This window comes from Oryzias melastigma, linkage group LG15, assembly GCF_002922805.2.
Source record: "Oryzias melastigma strain HK-1 linkage group LG15, ASM292280v2, whole genome shotgun sequence".
NCBI lineage: Eukaryota > Metazoa > Chordata > Actinopteri > Beloniformes > Adrianichthyidae > Oryzias > Oryzias melastigma.
Window position 1 is genome coordinate 8,138,372 of NC_050526.1, and position 24,641 is coordinate 8,163,012.

A 24,641-nucleotide genomic window follows, 5' to 3' on the forward strand; every position below is an offset into this window, starting at 1 on the left:
GCTGCATTAACATTTACATGGGGAAGTGAATAGCTAATTAATGAGCCATTCTGCCACACTGATGGTTCTTGGGCTAGATGGGGGGGATCTTGCCTGCGCAAATTTGCGCAGGCTCAGGCCTTCTAGTGTTAACATCATTGTGATTCAGGAGCAGGCAAAAAATGTTAATTGGAAAAAGCTTGTAGGTGTGACATTAAAACTTACAGCGGGCCAAAGGCTTCCTGCTCCGCTCCATTCTGATGTATCCTTTTGCAGACAAATAGGTCCATGAAGGTCTTTGTTTTCCTGGTCTGAGCTGGAATCTGGATAGCACAGCTGTGGATCATGAGTTTAAGCAACTTGGTATTTTGATGTGTTGACTGTATCAGAGAACTAAATCGGGTGAATGTGACATCACCCTCATTACTTCCAAGCGAAGTCAACTGAGTCAGCGTTTTTTTGGATTACAACTCCAGAAATTGTCAGTAGGCAGCGATTGGGCCGAGTTGGTCTGAGTCCTATTTCTATGGAAACCAGTCTCTCCAATCAGGAGACAGCATGTTAGCCCTTGAACACCCCCCACTGAAACCGGGCTTGAGAGAAACTGTCAAACGCTTTAGATGTTCACCGTGAGACCTCATACTTTTATTGAGTCACCTGATTGGCCTGTTTATGTAACTTGAGTAACTTGTCCAACTGCAAAAAATGTTTTTAAAAAAAACATGTCAAGCATATGTTAAAAATGCATCAGTGCAAAAATAATTATTCTGATCAATAGAATGACTGAGTAACAGCTGTTTATTTCTCTATAGAAGTCTACGGGATTTTGGCTTCTTGGAACCAGCAGGTACTTCCTGTTTGGAACATCATGGGGGAGGAGTCACTCAGTCCAGTTCTCTTATGTAGTTAATTATGCTTTATGTCCTCTTTCATTTTTAAAAGATATCTGGTTCATGGAAAAATACTATGTCTAAATGCAATAAATATTCTTTAATATTAATAAAGGACACGAGCAATTAGTACAGATATTTGATTAAAAACAGTATTTGTCAATCCAGACAGATTTAGCAGAGAACCACATAAAAGAACATTTCTATATACTGTGAGGGCAAAGTGGTTCATCTGACAGCGAAATTAAAACTCAATATGTAGGAGTAGGTAAAGGTGAAGTAACAGTTTTTTCATTATATTGAGTCCCAAGTAGCACGTTAGTGCTTTTCTTCTGGTAAGTGTGTGCTCCTTGCTCTCAGCCAAACTTTTAGAAATGAGGAAAATCGACAATCATTCTTCAAATCTTTCTTCAAATCTTAATGTGGACATTCTATGACCATTCACACATCACCTGCAAGCCCTGTGGGTGTGGCAATAACGCATGGCCAGTACTCAAGTACGACTAGAGTCAATACAGAGGACATCATACAGCAAAAGCTGTGCATCATGAGTGTTTGTAATTTCCATTATCCTCTTATCGTCCTAACCGGTCAACCCAAAAACATGCAGCACCTGTAAAAGGGAACCCTCTGTGCATGTGCATATAACTAGAAATAAGGAAGAAAAAGAGTTTCTGATAAAAACACAAAAATAAAACGAACAAAAACAGTGAAATGTCAAATATTCAGTTGTTTCACCACAGTCTTTGCAGTAAGGTCTGATGACTTATAAAAGGCAGGAATCTTACTAAAGTAACTTACAATTATTTGTAAAAAACATCCCTCAAGGAACGCTCAGCCCAATACTAATGAGTCTTGAGATAAATGTTCACAAAGATGTTTGTAAATGTTGTTTTTACTACTTTTGAATAACAGTAGATTTTAATAAAAATATCTTCCCTGCTTCTAGATGGTCCTGTGACTGTGGGCATGAGTTTGGATATCGCCAGTATTGACACCATCTCAGAGATCAACATGGTAAGGTTTTCTATCTTTTTTGAATCCCCTCCAAGATTATTTTTCTGTCTTCTTCTCTTGTATGGGTTACACATTTTACATATATACAGTGTGAGTTATAGGAAACTCCAAGAGAAGTCCCGTTGGGACATAGACGCTTTGCTCAGTAGGACTTTGGTGACTAAAAAGTAGCTACAAGATTTTGGGAATGGGTTTTGCAGCCCTCTGGTCAAAAGCTGCTTTTTTGATGCAGGTAACACATATTTTTCACTTTTTTTCTAAAATCAGATTGATAATGCAGACATTTAGTGGGTTTGTTCTCTTCACAACACCATTTTTTCCAAGTTTAAGTTGAGTTTATTGTCTTCCTCACATTCCCCACTAAATGTAGCTGCTTGTATCCTTCCACATAAGAACTATACCTTATGACTACGGGTGAGGGGTGGAACATAGATTGACCATTAAACTGAGAGCTTTGTCTCTTGGCTCAGTTCCTTGTTGAGTCCTCTGTCAGCTAATCCAACTCACCTCCACCTTTAATGAGGTGGTTGGTTGAAAGCTGCACCTCTCTCTTCACTCAGTGTTCAGGACACATGGCGGATGGTCAGATGACACAAGCACAGTTAGTCATTGACCTCCTGCCAAGAGTCTTCAAGTGACACGTGCACTGATGGACACTTTTGTGCTTAAACATGGTGTTTATTATAGACAAAGTGTTCCTGACACAGAAGTTCAATATCAAAGCACAGCTCAGGTTCAGAACAGGGAGACTGTTCCTCCTACTATACCCTCCAGGTGTTACTGTCATATAGTGCAGGGGTGCCCACACTTTTTCAGCATGTGAGCTACTTTTGAGATGTCAAGCTCCAAAAGATCTGCGTATATATAGTGAAATGCTCATAGTTATGTGCTTAAGTAGACAGACTCATTATAAAAAGAGGATTTTTCTGTGAATTACACAGTTATTTTTGATTAAATGGATACATTTAGATGAATATTTGTGATTACAGCATTATAAAAGTTTCACTGTCATTTTACCTTCAACAGCTTGTTAAATCAGATCTGTGTTTTCCTATTGTCTTGCAGTGCTGACAACCAAAATGTTGCTTGTACATATTGTGTTTTAGATTCTTTTTGACTGACTGATCTCAGGCCAGTCATGGTTAGGAGTCTGACACTGAACGTTCATATTCTGGAGATGAGGAGCAAGGAAAACTTCACATCTTCTGCTCAGTTTTTTTTTTTTAAGACAGGCATAAAAATTCTGAAAAACTAGTTGTAAAGAGTCGATCTTTTTTGTTGAGTTCCAAAATTTGCTTTACAAATACTTTCCACCCCTGTCAGCACATCACTAACACGTTTTCGCTCTTCCTGCAGGACTACACAGCCACCATCTTTCTCCGCCAGCGCTGGACAGATGAGCGTTTAGTATTCGAGGGCAACAAGAGCCTGAGCCTCGACGGACGACTGGTGGAGCTCCTCTGGGTCCCTGACACTTTTATTGTTGATTCCAAGAAATCTTTCCTACATGACATCACTGTGGAGAACAGGCTGATCCGCATCTTCCCCAACGGGACAGTCCTTTATGCTCTGAGGTGGGCTTGCTGATTGTTTGATTCTGTTAGGTCACAGGTCGGTAAATGACAGTAAAAGAGCCATTTGAGCTCGTTTTCTACTGATCACAACCTAGAAGGAGCTGCATAGTCTTATTTTAGTTTTTAAGAAATTTGGATTTCCATTCACCACCTTCTTTTTTTAAAAATAATATATATATATGTGAATTATGTCTTTTTTGGCACAAATAAAAGGAAAAATATAAAAAGAACCTAGCATCTCCCAAAATGTGATTTCTTTTTTTGCTTTTACTTATTTTCAAAATAAAAGCTGCTCTGTGTCAAACAGGATCATCTCAGTGCAGCTCTGGACAGCTAGTAACTAATGTTGTTCAGCATAAGATAATATTATATTATATTATGTTATATAATGTTTTTAGCCCATAAAAGATCAAGCTTTTTACTAAAGTGTTACTTTCCATATAAAATCAGTTCATTCTGGAGGTAGAGTTGATCAAACAAGACGTCTTCAGGTCAACAGGATGTAAAAACCTACATAGTTTATCATCTATGTGAACCTCAGACATCAATTTATAAACTAACTAATCTAAATTAAATAAATGATAATTAAGTAATCCTTTCTTTAAAAAAAATGCTATTTTATTTTATTCTGTTCTTTTTCTCCTCTTTATCCTCAGCAGTCTTACACTGCTGGGTTTTGTTATTTTAGTTTGGATCTTGGTAGTCTTAGTTTTCAGGATTTGTTTATTTGTTTTCTGTAGGTAGTTTTGGTTAGTCAGACATTATCAGGAGCTGCTGACTCTGACGGTCGACATGTCAGGATCAGCAGTCTCCATGAATTATTTTATGTTTGGTCAACGATCCACCATGGAGAGATAAAAGAGACACATGTGGATAAGGGGCTGCGGGTTGCAGACCTCTGAGTTATGGTATTTCTTTTATAGTAAAGACAGATGAACTAAAGTAGGTCTGGGAATGAAGAAGGCTAAACTAGAATGTGTTGGATGGGTTTGATATGTTTGCAATGCAAGATATTGTACAAACAATGCAAGAACAACATGCAAGATTTTCTGTCGATGATGAAAAAGTTTTACCAATGTTTGAGCATATATTCTATTTTGCTGGTAAGATATATTTTAGAGCCAGGAGAGAACATCTCTCTAAGTCCAGCTGTGATTGAGGAGTAATGGAGGGTTTAGATATTTTGGTTCGCTATGATAACGATCTGTTTTTTAAGGGCATTGTACATATATAACTCTTATCCATCAAGTCACTGAATTAGAATCTTTTACTGTGAAGTACAGCAGAACTTTAGCCCGCTACCTCCTTTAGCATTGTGACTGAAGCTCCGTGCATGACGTGATGCGCCTCTGCAGACCTCACTTGCTGTGTTTTTGTATGGTAGTGGCAGCAACTTGGCAGAGTTTTGATTTCGTATCTATTCCAAATTAAAACTAAGTTTTAACTAATTTCTTATCCTGTGAAATAACAATAGCCATGAGGCTAATGAGTAAACTTCTTATCTAACAAGATGCTTCTCACAAGATCTTGTTTTGGAGTAGACTAGAGCTGCTCAAAGAGGCTCGGCGTGTTGTGCTGCCAACTAGTGGTCAGGGGTTAAAGTGGAAAACAAAAGTAAGATGCTTAACTGCAGGTTTTCTCATGAATAATTGATTAAATAATTTATTGGCAGCATTTTAAATCAATACACGAATCATCAAATAAAATGACACAATATTTCGATGAATCTTTTTTTCTTATACCTCTAGCAGGTTATCATGCTGACCAGTTCCTCTGCTGTGGAATGCATCTCAAAGTTAAAGAGAGAATCAGCTGTGATCTAACCTGTGTCACCTGACATTCTTGACTCAGTATTTTTCTGCTGTAACCACTGTAGTGAGTTATTATAAAAAAAGTTCCTGGTACACAAAAAATAATAAAACTCTAATTTTGAGCCACAAATCTACAAAAAGTAGTTAAGGATAAAGGGAATTTCTTTCTCTGATTTAGATTTCATTTAGGGCTGTTGACACATGTGATGTCATACAATGTTTACTTTGAGTTTTTGGCTCCTCTTTTTAAAAATGTGTTCAGGACTTCACACAGGAAAAGAAAATGTGATGTCTGAATGTGCATCTTCATGGACCGACGCTTCTACATGGGGAAACAAAGACTCTTGCTGTGACAGAAAATGTAGAGGAGGGGGGCTCAGCAGTCAAGGAAACCAGTGAAAATAACAAATGATGAAAAATGCAGTGGGGAGAGGGATGGGGAGCTGAGTCTGTGAAAAGGGACTGAGATTGGTTGGTAAAAAAGATCTGGAACTGGGGGACAGTCAGATCTCTGTGGAGATTGATTCTTTGCTTTGGCTGAGGGAAGGGTGTGTGTGTGTGTGTGGGGGGGGGGGAATTGGTGAGGTAATTGTGGCATAAAGCTGAGTAGTTGCAGAAGTGGATGTCAAAAATCAAATCAAAACTTTGTGGCATTCTCAAAGGAGTGACCAATTTATTCCACCGTGTTAGAATCAGAAAAGATCAAAGGTCTAAACCAGGGGTCAGTAGCGTTTATCACATGAAGTACCAATTCAAAATGTTCTCCCCTTAACAACTGTGCCATCACCAACTATAATGCGATCTTTGTTGTTCACCTTCCGGCTTCTCCTGTCAGGGATCACCTGTGTGAATCAGCGTTCACTGATACACACAGGTGGTTATGCAGAGTTTTACGCTGGATGTTCTTCCTGACACAATCCTGTATGTTTAAGGCACAGAAAGATCTAGTTGCAGCAGCATGAAGGGTCTTGTTTAAGGACAATCACTGCATTTTAGCTCATTGTCCGTCCTGGGAACTGAACGTCATACACCAGCCAGCTGAGCTGTCCAGCCACTTCTAACTATAATGAGGAAGTAAACTATATTAACATTAGTACAAGGAAATACAAAAACATGTCCAATATGTCTGAAAAAAAAAGGTTTTACTTTTTGGTTAGTTTGCTACTTATAGTGATTTAAACTTTCTGCAACAAGACAGCATCATTCTTCATTTTCTTCTCCAGGAAATGCTGTGATGATCAACTTAACACTAATATTAAAATTTGTTCACATTTCGGGCTGCACGGTGGCGCAGTGGTTAGCGCTCTTGCCTCACAGCGAGAAGGCCCCGGTTCGACTCCCAGCTGGGACCTTTCTGTGTGGAGTTTGCATGTTCTCCCCGTGCATGCGTGGGTTTTCACCGGGGACTCCGGCTTCCTCCCACCGTCCAAAAACATGCTTCATAGGTTAATTGGTGACTCTAAATTGTCCCTAGGTGTGAATGTGAGAGTGAATGGGTGTGTGATTGAGGCCCTGAGACAGACTGGAGACCTGTTCAGGGTGTACCCCGCCTTCACCCATCAGTAGCTGGGATAGGCTCCGGCACCCCCGCGACCCCGAAAGGGAGGAAGCGGTCAGGAAGATGGATGGATGGATGTTTACATTTCATATTAACATTTGGCAGAACAGACGTTAGTCTGGGTTTAATCTGACCTTGGTTGGTTATTATTCAACAAACTGAATTTATCAATCGATCTTTATTTATTAAAAGCACTTTTCATCTGTTACAGCTCAGAGCGCTTTACAATTAAAAACAAATATAAAATACAAAAAAGAACCCCCCCCCCCTCCTTTCCCCCCACATACAAGCAGGAATAAATGACTAATTTCAAAAGAGACGTGAGGCTTGGATCTGCTGTGAGCAAACAATAGATCAGGAATCTGTTAACCAGCAGCAGCTCAGCCACAGATCATCACCAGAGCGCCCACCAGAACCAGACAGTAACAGGTCCATTACAGCTGTGAGGCTGCACCCGAACTGCTCCAACAGGAGCGAACCCCGCGACAGTAAACTCCAACCGAACCAGCAAGTCCTACAACAAAAGATCCCCATACGGAAACATGATTTCATGAATATCAGAGACACCAAAAACATGATAAATCAAAAAAAAGCTGTGCAGTCATAAACTTTTGGTTCATCCTCTTCATGCACGCGCAAACGGTCTATTCAGAAACACGCGCTCAAATCGCCACACGTGTCTCATCGGTAACAGTTTCAAAACACAGGAATTATCACAGCTTTTTCATTTCACCGCGGCAACCTTTTCTTTTTTTTTTTTTTTTGCTACTGTGCGCATTAATTTAAATCGCCCAGTCATGAAAGCTGGCGCTGAAGGTAATGTGCGTTGTCTGAAACTATGAAGTTTTATAAAAAAAAAACAAAAATGGTGCAGTGTTTATATCGGTGGGCGGGGTCACAGAGCTGCATGAATGGACTCTCCTTATGATGCCATTCGGGATCAAAGATCCTTACGCGAACAGATGATCACTCTTTTCAAATCTGAAAAATACAAAAAGACGATAACATAGCTTTTTGTTGTCACACCCTGGCGTGCCACTGTCTTTCCCTCCGCGTGCCACCTGTGGCACGTGTGCCCTAGGTTGCCGACCCCTGGTCTAAACTGTCCTTTGACTCGTGTCAACTGAAGCTCCAGTCCATGTAGGAATGATGTTTGGCCAGCCTGATAATATCTGATCATTGTTAGAGCTGGCCTCCATGCACCACTAAGACACTACAACACAACAATACACTGCTGCCAGCGAGCAGGAGTCCTTTGCTTCTATGAAGATGAACACATCATCACACAGGAGTCACCTTTATGATGAACATCTTCTGTCAATCCTGGGGAGTGACTGGATGGCTCAGTTGGCTGCATAGCAGACTGGTGCAATGGTGCATGAGAAATCAGGTTTGTTTCCCAGGGGACAGGATGAGCTGAGTCCTTAGACAAAACCCTTCGCACTACTGGTTAACTATGTAGTAACAGGGGGGCCTCGAGTCTGTCTCCTTTGCAGAAAAGCAGCCCCAAACTATTATATTTCCACCCAACATTTTAGAAAGCAAGTATAAAATATTAGTTAGGCACACAGTTGCATAGGTTAGACAGTTCCATATCCTAAAATAATCATCAGGAAACATTTCAGCTGAAACTAAACTACAGAACAACATTTTTTTTTTTATTCTCCCTGAATAAAACGGCTTTCTTCTGTTTATAGGATTACAACTACTGTGGCTTGCAACATGGACCTGACAAAATATCCCATGGACAAGCAGACGTGCACACTGCAACTGGAAAGCTGTAAGGACACTTCATCCCTAATAAAGAAAATGTAAAGTGTTGTGGCGGAAGAGTGCTGTGTGGGTTTGATCTCTAGTGAATCTGATCAAACTCAGGGATCAAACACATGACTTCCTCTCATCTTCTGCACCGCCCGCATGCGTACGTGTGTCTTTAAGGACTGATGATGACTTCCAGCAGTCATAAGCTGGATCATTTCAGGTCAGGAGAGTTTCTGACATGAAATTAAAAAACAAAGCACAGCAAAGTAAAACAGCAAAAGAAACTAAACTAGAGAACAGAAACAGGATTTATGATGGGATTTATGGGTTCATTTATCTTATGCTGAACTTGTGTTTTTGTGTAGTCATGCATTCAGGCATGATCACTTTAAATAAATCCCCACCTCTGCCCCTAGTTTTTATTATTCTAAATCAACAGGCGAGGAACATCATGAAGAAAAAAAAAAAAGAAGAAAAGCAGAATATAGACGAAGTGAAGGTGTAGAATCCAATTGAGGTGACAGGGAAACAGTAACAGTGAGTGTAGTTGATCCGTCTCAGTGTGTAACTGAGAACAATGAGCAAAGATAAATAAATCAATAAAAAATAATTCAAAGAAAAGAAATATCATGTAAATGAACTGTCAAGCTACCAATAAAATGACAATAACCACATTATTAATAGAAATAGTGATCACAATGAAACTAAAACAAATAATAATAGACTTAAGGAAAATAATCCTAATATGACCAATATTTGAAGTGACAATACTATTACTGAAATAATACTGTTAACTCAGGCTGTATTATTACTGTCTGCTAAAAAAAACAGTTCCATAAATATATAAAAAAAAACTATAGTTATATTATCAGCAAAGCAATGATTGCATCATAGATTAGTTGATCTGCTGTCTGGGGCTATCATGGAGCCTTTTATGCAGGATTCATTATGTCGTTGTATGTAAACTAATTTGACTTATATTATTATAGTTCCCATTTTGTTATTGGAAGTGATGTGTGTGACTGAAATTAACTTATTTAATTTAAGTAGTTTTTATAATTTTTCTCATAAATTTACTCGAGCTGTCTTAGACAGATTTAGGACGTTTTTAGTAGTAGTTCACTTTCAGCTTATCCCTTTCAGGGTCGCCACAGCGTAACAGCACCCACTGTTTCACATCAGTGATTTGGCAGAGTTTTTACGCCGGATTTAGTGATATTTATTTTTCCTTTTTATTAAAGATTGAATTTGTTAATACTGACGGTTTTGTTGTTATCCAACTTGGTAAATTTGGTTAAAGAAATGAAAGAGATGATCAGATTTTTGTGAAACAGACATTTCAGATGTGTGATGCTGTGGGGGCTGCATGGTGACACAGTGGCTATAGAGCCTTCAACTCACAGCTTGAAGGCTCTGGTTCGAATCCCAGCTGGAGTTTGCATGTTCTCCTCGTTCATCTGAGGGTCTTGTCCGGGCACTCTGATTTCCTTCCAAAGCAGGACATTCTCGTCACATATCGACATTTGGTTAAGGACCCTTCCTCATCACTTTTTGACATTTTGGGGTGTCCCCAACTCGTCGTTTTTTGACGTACTAGCTGTTCATAAAATAGGGGGTCTGCAACCCTCGGGACGCGGTACCGGATACGGTAACGGATGCAGACAGGTCCTCAGGACACGTCCAGTACCTGTACCCTAACCCGCTACCAGTGACCTAACCTTAACCCGGACCTGAACCGGTACCAGAAGAGATAGAGGGTGCGAAGCGGGCCCAGATGCAAACCGGTACCGGTGGGCTCCACATCCTGTTACTGGACCGGTTTTGGTTTGTGGCCCAGAGGTTGGGGACCTGTGATTTAACGGGAACAGCAAGAGCATGAAAAAAACGACAAGCTGGGGACACCCAAAACGTCAAAAAGTGACGCGGAGGATCCTTAACTAAAATGTCAATATGTGGTGGTTTGGAAGTGAGAATGTGTTTTCCACAGATAGGCTTCATAGGGTAATTGATGATTCTAAATTGCCCCTAGGTGTGCAGGTTTGTGACTGTGCGGTCCTGTATGACACTGGTGACCTGTTCAGGTGTACTCCACCTTCAGAAAAGAGTAGCTGGGTTGGCCATAGTAACGGGTGACCCCAGAAAGGGATTTCAACAGGTTCTGAAAAAGGATGGATTCCCTGATGTTGCCATGTTATAAGATAGTTGGTGTGGTCTTTATTTATGTCAGTGTTATTGTAGATTTGAATTAAAAGCTGTTACAGGGACAATTCAATGATTCACTTGTTTTTCCAAACTGCATTTTTTGGTGAGCTTAACTTTTGAGCACATTTTCCTCCCCCCTGCACCCCCCCATCAGTCTGAGGTCAAACAGAGATTTCGTCCTACAAGCGTCTAGATTTAGCATGCTTTCTTTGGAGAGTTTTTGGTCCAAAGCTGGGATGAGCTTCTCTCAAACAGGATCTGGTGTTGGGATTCCCGGTGCTGGAGGCTAAAGGGCTTTACATCACAGCAGTGGATAACCCATCCTGCAATTCTGCTGGCTCGGGGGTCAAGTGACAAAACATCCAAAACTCCTAGACTGACTGGAATCAAGATAGCTTCAACGAGGCAGACGCATCTGTTTATGCCTAGAAGTTGCATTTTGGGGAAAGCTTCTCTACCAGTGCTAGAAAATGTTGCTAATTCAGCTTTGAGAACAAGGTTAATTTCTAAAGGTCAATGTTTTTTTTGTTTAATCTTTTAACCCCGGGCTTACACCGCCAGCGTCACGGCTCCGATGGGTGCGCCGCAGTCTTTTCATAACTTTAAAAGTGCGAGAGGAACTTCCACTGCAGGCGTTCACGTCCTGCGTCTGCAGACTGACCTCTGCGTCGCTGCAAATCCGTTTCGTTTGGTTCAAATTTTGACTGACGCCGCAGCTGATTGTCATCACTTTCTGTGAAGTTGTGGCTATTCACGACTTAAACCGGAAACCACGCGAGCGAATTTAAAGTGCATCCGGTGTATTTTCAAAATAAAACAAACTTTCCGCTTAACTCGCCGGTTTCAGCGTGTCATAAACATTATGTAATTTTCGGGTTACTCAAAGTGCGTTGCAGCACAGCGTTGTCAGTCATAACCATGGACAACGAGAAGCTGATCATAGAGATCCAGCACTACTCTGTCTGGGCTGAGCTTTCACAGGCTGTGGCTGGAGCAGCAGCCGGTGTAAGCCATCGGCTGTAGCTAGTCCACTCCCGCGACGCAACGAAGCCATGACGCTAGCGGTGTAAGCGAGGCGTAACCCTAGAACACTTTCGCTGTAAAAAGTTCCACCATCACTTTTTCTGGGTAATTTTTACCTGATTTAATATACTCAATAAAAACAATTTCTTATAAAAATTAGATTAAAAGTTAACAACCCATGTTAAATTAGAGTAGTTTATTCTCAACTGTGTTTCATGTAACAAAATAAAAAATTAAAACAGAGGAAGATCCCAAAAACATGCTTGAAAATTACTGAAAAATTAAGAATTTGACCAGAAAAAATGTCCCCCCCAAAAAGCAACAGGGACTGGAGACTTGACCTTTGGTCCACCTGCTCTTGGGACATATAAGACTTTACCCAGAGAAGCATAACACATGCGTGTCATGTGAATACTTTTGCTCAGGTGAAAATCACCCGGCGATAGTGCTCTAGGGTTAACAATGGAGCTCCAGTGTTTATGTTCTTTGATTTACTGTAATTTTTTCATTGTTAAGATGATAATTCCAGCAGATTCTGAAGGAGAAAAGCTGCGTGTTACCAGTTGAAAACTTCCAGTATGTTAAAGATTTTGTGTTTTAGCGTCACTGCCCATGCCTCAGGTGTTAAAGGGTTAAGATCCTTTTTTTTTACACCTCATTATTTGTTTTAATTTTTTTGTTCCAGTGACAAATTAGAAATACATTTCTTGATTTAGACCTAATTTTTGAGCATATCTCTTGGTATCTTGAACAAATAGCCAGCTAGCTTTCTCTCCGTGCTATTAAATGAGATCCAGCGAGTTGCGGCTGCTCTGATCCCACCGAGAGCCCTCACGACCTCAGAGGCAAAATGAAACATTTAGGCCACTGAGAAGACAGAAGATAATGAAGTTCAAAGGTAGGTGTGAAGATGTATTTATCCTTACCTGATTTATTCAATCTGGGTAACATTTTTGCAATTTCTTTTGTCTATGTGCCCCCCCACCCCCCAACCTCTCCCCATTGGTTTATCACCTCCTGCTGCTCTATTTGTTCTTCACCCTGTACTTCTCAGTCTCCATCTCTCCTCCTGCTCTGTCCCTGTGTCTCTTTATGAAGATGTATATTCAGGGATTTATTTCTTTTAATGTTGTGCCAAAACTGGATCCTCTGCACAGGAGGGAGCTTTAAAAGGAGCCATGTGGTGGGAGTGTGTGGGGTGTTTAAATCAGGATTGCAGTAAAATATTTACAGAGTTCTGACAGCAGAAGGAGTCAGAAGTAGGCTTCATTTAAAAAAAAAAAAAAAAAAAAAAAACTTTTTGTGCAGCACACTTAAAAAATACGTCTTCTATGTAGATCTGCTACAGAAGGGGCCACGCTTCAGAGTGGAGTGAATGTACCCCCACGTGGCTTCTTTTTATGCATGTCACCATCCATCAGTGCCTCTAATCTAATCGGTGGCGTCTTTTTGCAGTTTCACGTCAGAAGAATCACAAGTTCTTCTGTGGCAAAGAAAGGACAGAAATTCATTGGAGGTTTCAGTACTAAAAGTGGGGATTTCCTTCTTCCTGTAACTTTGCCTGCAGCATCACTGGACATGAATCCATGAATCCATATGGATTTAAGTGAGCAACAGCAAATGTAGAAGAATTTCACATGCACATTTGATGGGCTTAATACAAGTGCCCACCTCAGGCAGATTTTTGCACCTCTCCGGTTCTCTTACTCCCTCTGCAGATCAATTAGGAAAATGCGCCTCATCAACAGCTTGTTTTCCTGAGAATCTAAAAAGAAAACCCCCGTTACTTTTCCTTCCATGCATTAGTACGCATTGGTGAATTGATGCATCAAAAGCGCGAGATAATGCTGGCATCCTGGATCATATTAAATTTGCACGCCTTCTTATTTAAGTGTGATTTGGGTTATCTCAGCTCTCCAGGGCTGAGTGCAATATGCATGATTAGTCTGTTATGGTATGAGGCAGGAGTGAGGAGCACTTCACCAGGACTCCCTTCCTTCTTTTCTATCCCTGTTGATGAATCCAAGGAACACCAGAAACACATTTAACACTGCCTGATGGATATCTGTCACGCCGTGAGACAGTGAATAGTAGGACGTTCTCGAGAAATTCTACATTGAAATATTTCTACAGAGAGGTTCTGAAGCAGCTTTTGTTTTAACATCCGCTTTGATTCTGGCCTCTTTTGTCTGTTTCCCACCCACAAAGAGCCGCAATACCAAACAGCTCAGCTGTAACGGGATCAGAGCGCAGCATCGCTCCGAGCAATTACAAACCCTGTTGTTTCCACCGTTTCCACTGCAGGATTTCTGACTCCAGTTCTATTGATTTTTTCTATAACTACAAAGCGGTACACGCAGGAGCTGGTATATTAGCTGAAAATATGAGCTGCTTCACCATTTTTTCTTCAGTCTGTAGCATTTTGCTTGTGTGTAGCCTCTACTCATTTACAGATTTGACTGAGTGAGGGGAGGAGGGATTCAGACGGAAATACAAAATAACCCGTGTCTTAACTCTCTGCTGTTAAGTTTGGAGGAGGATTAGGCTGTCAAAAAATTCATAGATAAAAAGAAGGGCTGTAAAAAAGTCAATTCGACAATTTCAAAACCATTAATTCCTCTTATGTGGTCTTCACAAAACGCCTGATAAAACAGGCTGACCAGGTATCTGGGGACAGCTTAAGCTCTTTCTAGAGAGGGCTGAAATTGAATAAACATACTGTTATCTTACTTGTAAAATCTGAACATTCAAAGCCTGTGAAAATATAGTTGTTAATCCTAGAGATGGTAATCAAGCGTAAAAACATTTCAATAGTTTTGAAATGTTTTGACACATTTGTTGTTCTACTCCTCATCTAATGTTTAAGGAAGAGAACTGCTCCAGCAAACCTTTGCTGTGGTAAAGTTAAATACATTTTGACTTATTAAGTATTGAGATTTTTCCTAACTTTACCACAGCAAAGGTGAATCTTGATTAAACAGACGGTTTATTGAACCAAGTCTTATGCTCATTGATGAGTTGTCTGTTTCATTTGAATTCTCAACACTGTGGACATTTACCATTCTTTACATGTTTCTTTATGGATTTGTTCACACTTTTTCTTTTTTAGAAAAAAGTGTTTGTAAATCTCTCTCAAAGAAAGTTTCTGAGAAAAATATAAATGATCGAAATGATTTTTTTATGCTACAGTAACAAAGAAATAAGCCCAAACAGCAACAACTTTAAGCAGAATGCTGAGGCTCCAGCAGAGATGGACTTCCAAACACTGTACTGGTGTTTATGCTGCTGCTATTTAAGAGACTGATTATGTTTTTTTATGAGTCACTCTATAGAGAAGCTACTTCACAAGTTAAAGTTGACTAAAATACTCAGTTTTTCAGACACACAAAGTGAGCTAACAAAGATGGCTCAGTATGGAGGAAGTCAGTCGGCTGAAGGCAGAAGTGAGCTTCAAGTCGAACAACTGCACAAGATTAAAACAAATCGTTTGTTCACTGAACCAGAAACAGACCACTGCATTTAGAATAATTCTGTTTTTACCACCAAACAGCATTTTAAAGATGCTTAAAGACTGCGATCTCAACAAGCCGAAGTGCTGAGAGCTTTTGGACATCAGGGATTTATTCAGCTCTGAGTGAACGATGCCAGAGCAGAGGAGAGTGGTAAACAAATATCTGCTAAGCAAAAGGAAACAAAAAACTCGTCGTTTTTATTTTTACAACTCTCACAAGCCTCAAACTTTATGACTGGGCAGCTATTCCCAAAAGTATCTCTTCAGGGTGCTGTAGGGTGAAATACTATGTTTTCTCAGTATTCTCAGCTTCTTAAAATACTTTTTGGGTATTTAATGATCAGTTTGGGTCCGAAATCCACAAGTACAACATGTGTATTTACTGCTATCTGCCTCAAAAGTCATTTGGGGAGTCTCCATGTTTCCATTTAGATCAAAAATGTTTATTTAGAGCAGGTTTAAAGATATCAGATAAAAGACTCTTTGTTTTCATTTGAAATTGTTCTTATTTAACCTGAACTAAAAGTGGTTTAGATTGAATCCAAAGATTGGTTTTATGTGTGCAGGGGGCTACAACATCAATGATGTGATGTTCTACTGGACCAGAGGAAACGAGTCCGTCAGTGGTTTAGACACTCTCCAGCTGGCTCAGTACACCGTGGAGGACCACTACACATCAGTGTCAGAAGCCGTCTATGAAACCGGTAACCAGCACAAGGCTGCAGGGGTCCAAATGGGAGTGACTCGTCTTTTAAAGTTTGAAGTTTAAATTGTTTGAACAATACACAAAACATAAAAACATGATTTTTAAACAGTTTTAAAAACTTGATCAAAATGTAAAAATATTGTAACAAAAACGACAAAGTCCTTTGTCTCTTGAAGTCCAAACATGCTTGGATACTCATTGTTGGAACACATGTATGCAAATTCAGGATATTACTTATTTCAGGAAGTGTTTTTTATCTAGATTCTAGTCTTGGTGCAACTACATAGTTGTGACACATATCAGAGCCAAACATGCTCCTAAAATGTTGGGTTTCTTTTATCCAGATCTACACTTCACTGGATTTGTCAGAACACAACTCAGCTTAAGAAATGCATTCACACTTTTACCTTTGTTGCACGATTAAGGTCATCCATTTACTGTATGCATGTATTATTTCACATATAGCATTAATTACATTACTGTTCCTTTACCTATGTTAGTACCTCGTAAATGGTATCATATTCTTGATTTATTGCTACCATGTTGGTTCGTCACCACCAACTGCTTCTGTTTTTTTATATTTCTGTGCTTCATCCCAAAGGCCGTTACCCCAAACTGGTCTTCCACTTCGAGCTGAAGAGGAGTATTTTGTATTTCATCCTGGAGACGTATGTCCCCTCAAGCCTGCTGGTGGTCCTCTCATGGGTTTCTTTTTGGATATCTCTGTCCTCAGTTCCAGCACGTATTTGTATAGGTAAGCATGTTTTCCTTAAGTAAGCGGAGAAACAAAAGCCTTTATTCTCCATCTTTAACATGATTAAAACTTACCAGAAATAACATGAAGAAAAATATTTAGCCAGTAGAGTGCATACAAACCAGTAAAATTGAAACCCGATTAAAATTTTGAGTAAAACATTTATGTCGCATGAATAATGTGACATAATGGTGACTCCAATGTAGGAGGTTTAGGTTAGCACCTGAGCTTGGCTTGCTGCAGTGAGAGAACTTGTCTTTTGCCTTGATCCCTCGACAGGACACTTTGTAATAGACAAACAACAAACAAACTTTACCTATGTGGCTGATGACATCCTTTGTTTATGCCCTATAGTTTGTGCCTTTAAAAACCTCAGCAATACTTGTCAAACTTCCACCCTAGCTTTCAAAGGTCTTTTTTCCTCTGAGGTTAGACAAAAGCTGGCTCAACAGTAAATCTTCTTTCTTCACGTTCTGGTATTATTTAAAATGTTTGAACATCTTGAAAAACCAGTTTATCTGGTACATTCAGGGTCTGGTATGGCGAACTCAGACAGGCTGTTGGTCTTGACCTGCATGGGGTGTTGTTCATGAAATGGGAAGACTTTTGTGGCAGGACAGAGTCTGGGGTGATTGGCAAGTTGGGGCGTCAACTGCCAACTAGGTTAGCCCCTGGGGTGGCGCCTACTTGGCTGCTCTCTCTGCTTATGAGGTTGGGCACTTGAACCTACTGCTTTTTTTTAGTCCATATCATTTCATTTTGCATGAAGTCCAAGTTCAGAGTAGGTCCTTTAATGCTTATTGTTTTCCAGTGTTTTAATGTTTATCCTTGAATATCTTGTAAACATTTTGTGGATCTCTTCAATTCAACCACTTGTCACTGATCCTACTTTCTGTAGAATCATAGGGCAGCCATGGTGCACAGATAGAGTGATCACTTGGTTCTTGTTGTGTCTCTATGTGAGATGTGTTTGGGCAAGACACTAAACCCCAAAGTGTTCCTGGTTGCCCGGTCAGGGCCTTACATGGCATCTCTGCCTCCACTGGTGGATGAATATGGGTCAAAGTGATTGTGTCCTTTGTTTTGGTTTGTTTCCAGTTGTGTTTTTTGTATTGCTATCAAATTAGGTTGCAGAAAAGGAGTCTAAATTACGGTAACAGACAAATAGCAGTTTACATTCATTATCTTATTTAAATGTGTATTGTCAGCTGCTATTGCTTGACATCAAATGCAGCAGAAATCATTGTATGTATTAGAAAAGTCATGGAACATGTGGGACATAACTCACTAGAACCTGTGTGATATAACTCACTAGAACATGGGTGATATAACTCACTAGAACCTGTGGGACATAACTCACTAGAACCTGTGGGACATAACTCACTAGAACCTGTGTGATGTAACTCACTAGAACCTGTGGGACATAACTCACTAGAACATGTGGGACATAACTCACTAGAACCTGTGGGACATAACTCACTAGAACATGTGGGACATAACTCACTAGAACCTGTGGGACATAACTCACTAGAACCTGTGGGACATAACTCACTAGAACATGGGTGATATAACTCACTAGAACCTGTGTGACATAACTCACTAGAACATGGGTGACATAACTCACTAGAACATGGGTGATATAACTCACCAAACCTGTGTGATATAACTCACTAGAACATGGGTGATATAACTCACTAGAACCTGTGTGACATAACTCACTAGAACCTAGAACAACTCACTATAACTTGTGTGATATAACTCATCAAACCTGTGCGATATAACTCACTAGAACATGTGTGATATAACTCACTAGAACCTGTGAACCATCAGAATTAACAGGTGTCTAGTGGGTTGTGGGACAAACAACTCATTGAATGTGACCCCAAAACTGATGGGCTCTGCTGTGGGGCCTGAAACAGAACCACAAACGGGGGACCTTTCTGTGTTCAGTTTGCATGTTCTCCCTGTGCATGCGTGGAGTCCGGCTTCCTCCCACTATCCAAAAACATGCTTCAACACTGCTACTGGTTACTCTAAATTGTCCCTAGGAGTGAATGTGAGTGTGTATAGGTGTGTGGTTGTGGCCCTGAGATAGACTGGCAACCTGTCCAGGGTGTATCCTCATTCACCCAGAAGTGGCCGGGTTAGGCTCCAGCAGCCCCTTGACCCTGAAAGGGGCAAAGCGGTTTAGAAAATGGATGGATGGATCTATAAATCCACCCTTCTGCACTCTGTTTTACTTTACATGACAAAATGATTTGAAATGCAGCAGTTCATCACAGACGATGAGGATTATGGCCCTATAGGTCTTGTTGAAAGAACTTTTAAAATTCTTCTGTCTTTATTAAAGCTTAAAATGCTTTGGGCCTTCGAGGAAGGCAGAAAAGCACTACACAAGTAATAATAATAATAATAATAGTATATGCCATTTACCATCATAAGTGGAGAACTCTCTGATGTCTTTTTTTCCTCTTGTGTTTACGGTGAGCTAGGAGTGACCACTGTCCTTACCATGACCACTTTGATGATGGGAGCCCGCACGTCCCTCCCCAATGCCAACTGCTTCATCAAAGCCATCGATGTCTACCTGGGAATCTGCTTCAGCTTTATTTTTGGAGCTCTCATTGAGTACGCTGTGGCACACTTCTGCACCTTAACTCACGCTGACGCCCACATGCTCATGGTAAAGCCCTCTCCCACATGCTGTTCCACAAGTGTTGCACTCATTGTTGATGTAATCCTTAACTTTATGACCTTGTGGCGGTTGCTGTCGTAATCTTATCCATATATTGTCATTTACCCGGCAGTGAAAATGTGATTGTAAATTGATTCTATTTTAGTTCAATCATATTCTTTTGCATATTCTTTTGCAGTATGGCCACCACCTGCACGACATGGATGATGAGATGAATGGTATCGTCACAACCATTTCAAGTCACCCCCACAGGGCCAAGAGACGCAAGGAGGCTGCAGTCACCTCTCCCCCTGCTCCCACTACAACAGAGCTCACGGTCAGCCCCCCCAGTCCTTCAGGCAGTGAGCCGAAGTCTGAGACCACCCCTCCAGAGCCCACCCACTGGTGCCTCACTGCTCTGGCCACGCTTCGCAAAATCCTCCGTGTTATATACTGCTGTCGTGTGGAGAACCCCCACCAAATAGACAACTACTCCAGAGTCACCTTCCCTTTGTCTTTTGTCATGGTCAACCTCCTCTATTGGACATATTATCTTTACTTCTAGTGTTTACCGGAGAGCACTGCGTGCCCTGGAGAGTGTGAGACAAAGACTGTTTCAGGACCAGAAGTGTATGTCACTGTACAGACGGCAGTGCCCTAGCGTGGTCTAAACATCAGTTGAAACGCTTAGATTCATGTCCAAAGTAACATAATCATATAAGGTAGTTTTGTTGTGATTCAGCATCTTCATAGATATTTACATGCTAGATTAATATTTTCTCCGGCATTGTCATTGCCCTAAAGAACGGCTTTCCTGGTCCAGAGAAAATGGGAAATTCTGACACCAAGAGGGAACAAACTATGCTTCCAAACGCAGACAGGAGGGGTGTGCTATTCCACTTTGAAGATGAAGTTTAAGGATTATGATCAGCACTGTTAAGTGAAAACAAAATACTGTTTCATTTTGTTTCTACTTGGTCATAATTGGATTTTTCACTTTTATCATCATTGCCTGCACATAGAACAGTTAGAGGAAAAACAGGAAGAAGTGGCAGATGAAGGGTGGAATAAGCCCACACACTGAGAACGTTAAAAGCATTCGGACAAGCATGGCTTCAAAGAGAAGACTCATCCCAGATCTTTCAATGTCTCCTTTATCTGTCTCTCTGTTTTTTTGTTTGTTTGTTCTTTTTTTTAAGGTTGGTCTAGTTTAATACATTTTCTTTGCCGATATATTTTATATAAAAATCTGTGGCCTGTCATCCCTACAATAACCTAAGATATTTCTATTTGAAGTACATGTTATGAATGGAAATCTTTTTATTTTATACTTGAGATAAAACATGTTAAGATATAAAAAGGACGTTAACCTTTTTTGATTTGCAGACCATCATCTCCTTAGCTTCCAGCCTGTGGCCTGTGTTTGCCCCACTTGTTTCCCCTATTTCTAGTGACAGAGCAGCTAAAAAAATAAAATAAAATAAAAAATTAATAAGTGATAAGAAAAGAACCAGAACAAAGACTTTACCAAACAAATGTTTATGGTTTGTGAGGTTTGAACATGGAGCACAGCTGGAGACTTTAAATACTGTTGGATCTTTATGATTTAGGGTTAAAATTGAAAATGAAGGAAAACTGCATTCAGAGGACTTCTTTTCTTTATTGAAACAAAATATTTGTTTTAGAAGTTTAGATTTTAGGAGAAAGGCACATTTTATTTCTTTGAACACTGTTGTCTGTCTTGTCCCTCCAGAACTGTTGTGGTTCATCTGAGCTGCTCTGCCTGCTGGTCTAACCTGCTGTAATGAAAGATTAGTGTAACAGTAATACACTTAGACATGGCTGCTAAATGAAGACTGGACTTTATAAGCTGCAGATTTCCTGATTTGATTCCGTTACACTGAAGCTGGATCCAGATTTTGACGAGTTACACTTTGCAGAGGGATTTGAATATAAATGAAGTGACCCAAATATTTCAACAGGATGTCATCCTGTGTGCATCAACCGGATAGAAAATGTTCGGGATGTGCTATGCTTGAGATTTTTGAAACTTGTGCTTTGTCAGCACTCAGCATGTCAGTTTAGCTGCTGCAGTGTGGTTGTTGGTAATGATGAGCCCGAAGTACCAAAGACTCTAAAGAAATGTCTCATATTTGCTTTTTTTGTCACCAGGAGATGTTCATTTTAAATGTTTACATTGTTGAGCTTAGTTTTTTTGCTGCACTAGTAGAGGGATTCAAAAAGAGCATGCTGTTACTGAGCGGAGGAACATGGCGCCTCAAACTGGAATCTTGGTTCAGTTTTTTCAACACAGATGCATGTTTATTTATTGCTGTTAACTACCGCTGTGTATTTTCACTCTTTTACATGAAATCAGCAGCTGTCACAGGATTCCAGACTTAACTTTTACTGTATACAATATAACTATTCTTCTGATTTCTCTTAGCTTCATGTTTCTCATATTATTAAAATACCATTTACTAACAAATGCGCACCTTTGCCTGAAGTTAGAAAGGTTATGTTCTGCATGATCAAGTGAAACTTTTAGTTTGATTTAATTATTTGATTTTGATGTAGACTAACTGTCCAAATGCTAAACTGAGACTTAATCCAATGTCATGTTTAGAGTTGGGTTGTCCCAGACCTGAAAGTGCTTTAGTCATCCACCTTCTCATTTAGAGCCTGCTTTCATTCGCCTCCACCTAAACTCTTTCTCTCTGTGGATGCTGGAGACCACTAGGGGTGTAACGATTTGTTTTAATAGCAATTTGATCAAAATTTGTTTTTGTGGATATGATTCATTTTCAACATTAATTCATTTTGAACAATCCGATTAACTGACCTAAAATGTATCAGAAAATCTTGATCCCAAACTTCCACCAGTGTGACTCAAAGTATTGAACAGTGCTGACCTTCTACTGAACAGATCAGGTGAAGTTTTCCAGATTCTTTGGATTTCTTCAAGATCATAAATTACATGTGTGAACAAACAAACAAGTAAACAAGAATGAATGTCAAATCCATTCACATTTTAGTTTGATCAAGTTCAGTCCACTGTTGTTTTTCCACATCAGAATGATCATTATTAGAACATTCTACTACACTGTATGGTCACATGACTGATCAATTCAAAGACTGAATGATGGTTGATCAGTTTCTGCTGCATCACATGTGATTTCTGCTGTGATGGACCCTGGTTGTTTTTACGTTATAGTAAAATAAACCTAACATGTCTCAATCTAAATGGTATTTTTCAAGATTGATTATAATCAATTCATCTTATTTTAAAATATTTTCTTAATGTTAAAGTTCAATTCTATATATGATTTGGTTTAATTAAAAACTTGTATCGGACAGATTTATCTGATTGGATCGTAGGAATAGAAATCTATTAGGTCGATTAATAGTTACACCCCTAGTGACCACTGACATGTTAAAGAGTTAACCATGTGATATATCTGGGTAAGTCAACTGAGAATTGAATCTCACAACCTGGACCTATGAAGCAGGTTTTCAGAGGGCCATGGTTAAACAGTGACAGCAGAGTTTTGTCCATGCTACTTTCATGCACAGAGTTAATCTTCATTTGAATCTGGTCTAAGAGTCCTCGCTGTCTTTCACTTTACTTCCATTGCTTCCACAGTGGTTGCCAGAAACAGGCAGGGCTTGGGGAGGTTACTCAACGATGGAGAAGACAGGACATTGCCAGGACACAAACTCTTGTGTTTGGTAACAGAAAATATTAGAAACTGTTGGAAATGTTCTTGTTGTTATCAGTTTAAGCCTCAACTTCAGTTCATGTGAAATGTATTTATACACAGCAGTAACATGTTCATACTCTGTACATACATGAAAACACTATGCATGATTATTTGGTGTGTGAATATGAATGATAGCAATAAAACAGGTTTTGATGTGTTTCTTGTCGACTGCTTGCAGCACATTGTTGCATTTCATTTTAACGGGACACCTCTTAGATGTTTTTCACGTGTTTGCTGCTGAGTCAGCAAAGCTTATGCGTCGCATGGGAATATTTGTGGTATTTGTGCTTTCTCACTTTCTTGAGGGTGTGTTAGTTTAACTCGGCAGACAAAAGAGTGAAGACAGGATCTGAAACACAGACAGTTCTTAGAATTCTACAAAAGTCTGATCTTTCACTTTGAAAGCCAACATGAGAAGTTATGCAAGTCAGTTCTCAGCAAGAGATGCTGAAGCCATCATGTGGGTTGATGCTCCAGGCTCATTAGTTGGGATCTCAGCTTTGTTAACGTACCCTCTTAAAGAAACAAAGCAAGATACCCTCATCATTTTGAACACACAACAGACCATTAACCACAAATATAAACATGCATAACTTTAAACTTTACACACAGAATCCATGTGGCACTTTGTAGGAATTTCAGTTCTAAGTGAAGCAGTTCTGTTAATGATCGAGTTAAGTTCTTGTAAAGCAGAATTAGACTCCTTCATTAGCCAGACTTCAAGGCTCCACTACAAATTAATCACTACTTCATTTCATGTATTTATTAATCATAAATAACCAAAGAATTCTTTGGCTGCTAGTGTCAAACTCTTTTGGCTTGGATTCATCTCAGTTCCACTCAGTGTAATTAGATACTTTTTATTGTGGGAATCAGAAAATGTAAAGCCCTGACTTTAAGTCAAACTAGTGTGCTCTCAGGATGAAACCAGGACATCTCAGGAGGATTCACCTCCACATCCAGAAGAAAGGCAGAGATCACAAGTCGGAGGAGGCACACATCAAAGCTGAGGACACGATCCTCTCAGGAACCCGTCCTTCCAAGCGTTTGAAGTACATTTATACAGACGATAGATGGGTCGTCCCACAGTCAGACAGGTTTATATGTTTGTGATGACACTTGTCTCACTCATGCATACATGGAACTCTGAAGTACAAGGAAAAAATATGCAGGAAATGTTCTCAAAATGTACTAATGGGGCTGCAAAAAGCAAATTATGCTAAAGTTAAAGAAAAATAAACATTTAAAAGTTCAAGAGAGGAAATTCCAGATAACACAAATAGCATACAGAAGTCACCACAACGGTGTTTGTATTTATCATCAGTATCTGGATCAGAGACAACATGAGGCTGACATTTCTGTGATCCAAATGAAGCTTATCTTCACTTTTCTGTGGCTTTTACATGACTCAGTGCAAGAG

At 39.8% G+C, this 24,641-nt stretch overlaps 1 protein-coding gene across 1 annotated transcript; it reads left to right on the plus strand.

Annotated features, from left to right (window-relative positions):
- Positions 1 to 1,351: 1,351 nt before the first annotated feature.
- LOC112161788 (gamma-aminobutyric acid receptor subunit pi) lies at positions 1,352 to 23,380 on the plus strand. Its single transcript, XM_024297238.1, has 8 exons — positions 1,352 to 1,358; positions 1,819 to 1,886; positions 3,243 to 3,460; positions 8,527 to 8,609; positions 15,893 to 16,030; positions 16,634 to 16,786; positions 19,279 to 19,469; positions 19,660 to 23,380. The coding sequence occupies exons 1-8, from the start codon at positions 1,352 to 1,354 to the stop codon at positions 20,023 to 20,025; spliced, it is 1,224 nt and encodes a 407-aa protein (XP_024153006.1). The 3' UTR covers positions 20,026 to 23,380.
- The last annotated feature ends 1,261 nt before the right edge of the window (positions 23,381 to 24,641 follow it).

What these genes read in the sequence shown, in the direction of transcription:
- LOC112161788 (XM_024297238.1), top strand. An exon ending in CCATCTCAGAGATCAACATG is followed by an intron (nt 1,887 to 3,242) that starts GTAAGGTTTTCT and finishes CTCTTCCTGCAG; the next exon opens with GACTACACAGCCACCATCTT. An exon ending in CTGACGCCCACATGCTCATG is followed by an intron (nt 19,470 to 19,659) that starts GTAAAGCCCTCT and finishes ATTCTTTTGCAG; the next exon opens with TATGGCCACCACCTGCACGA.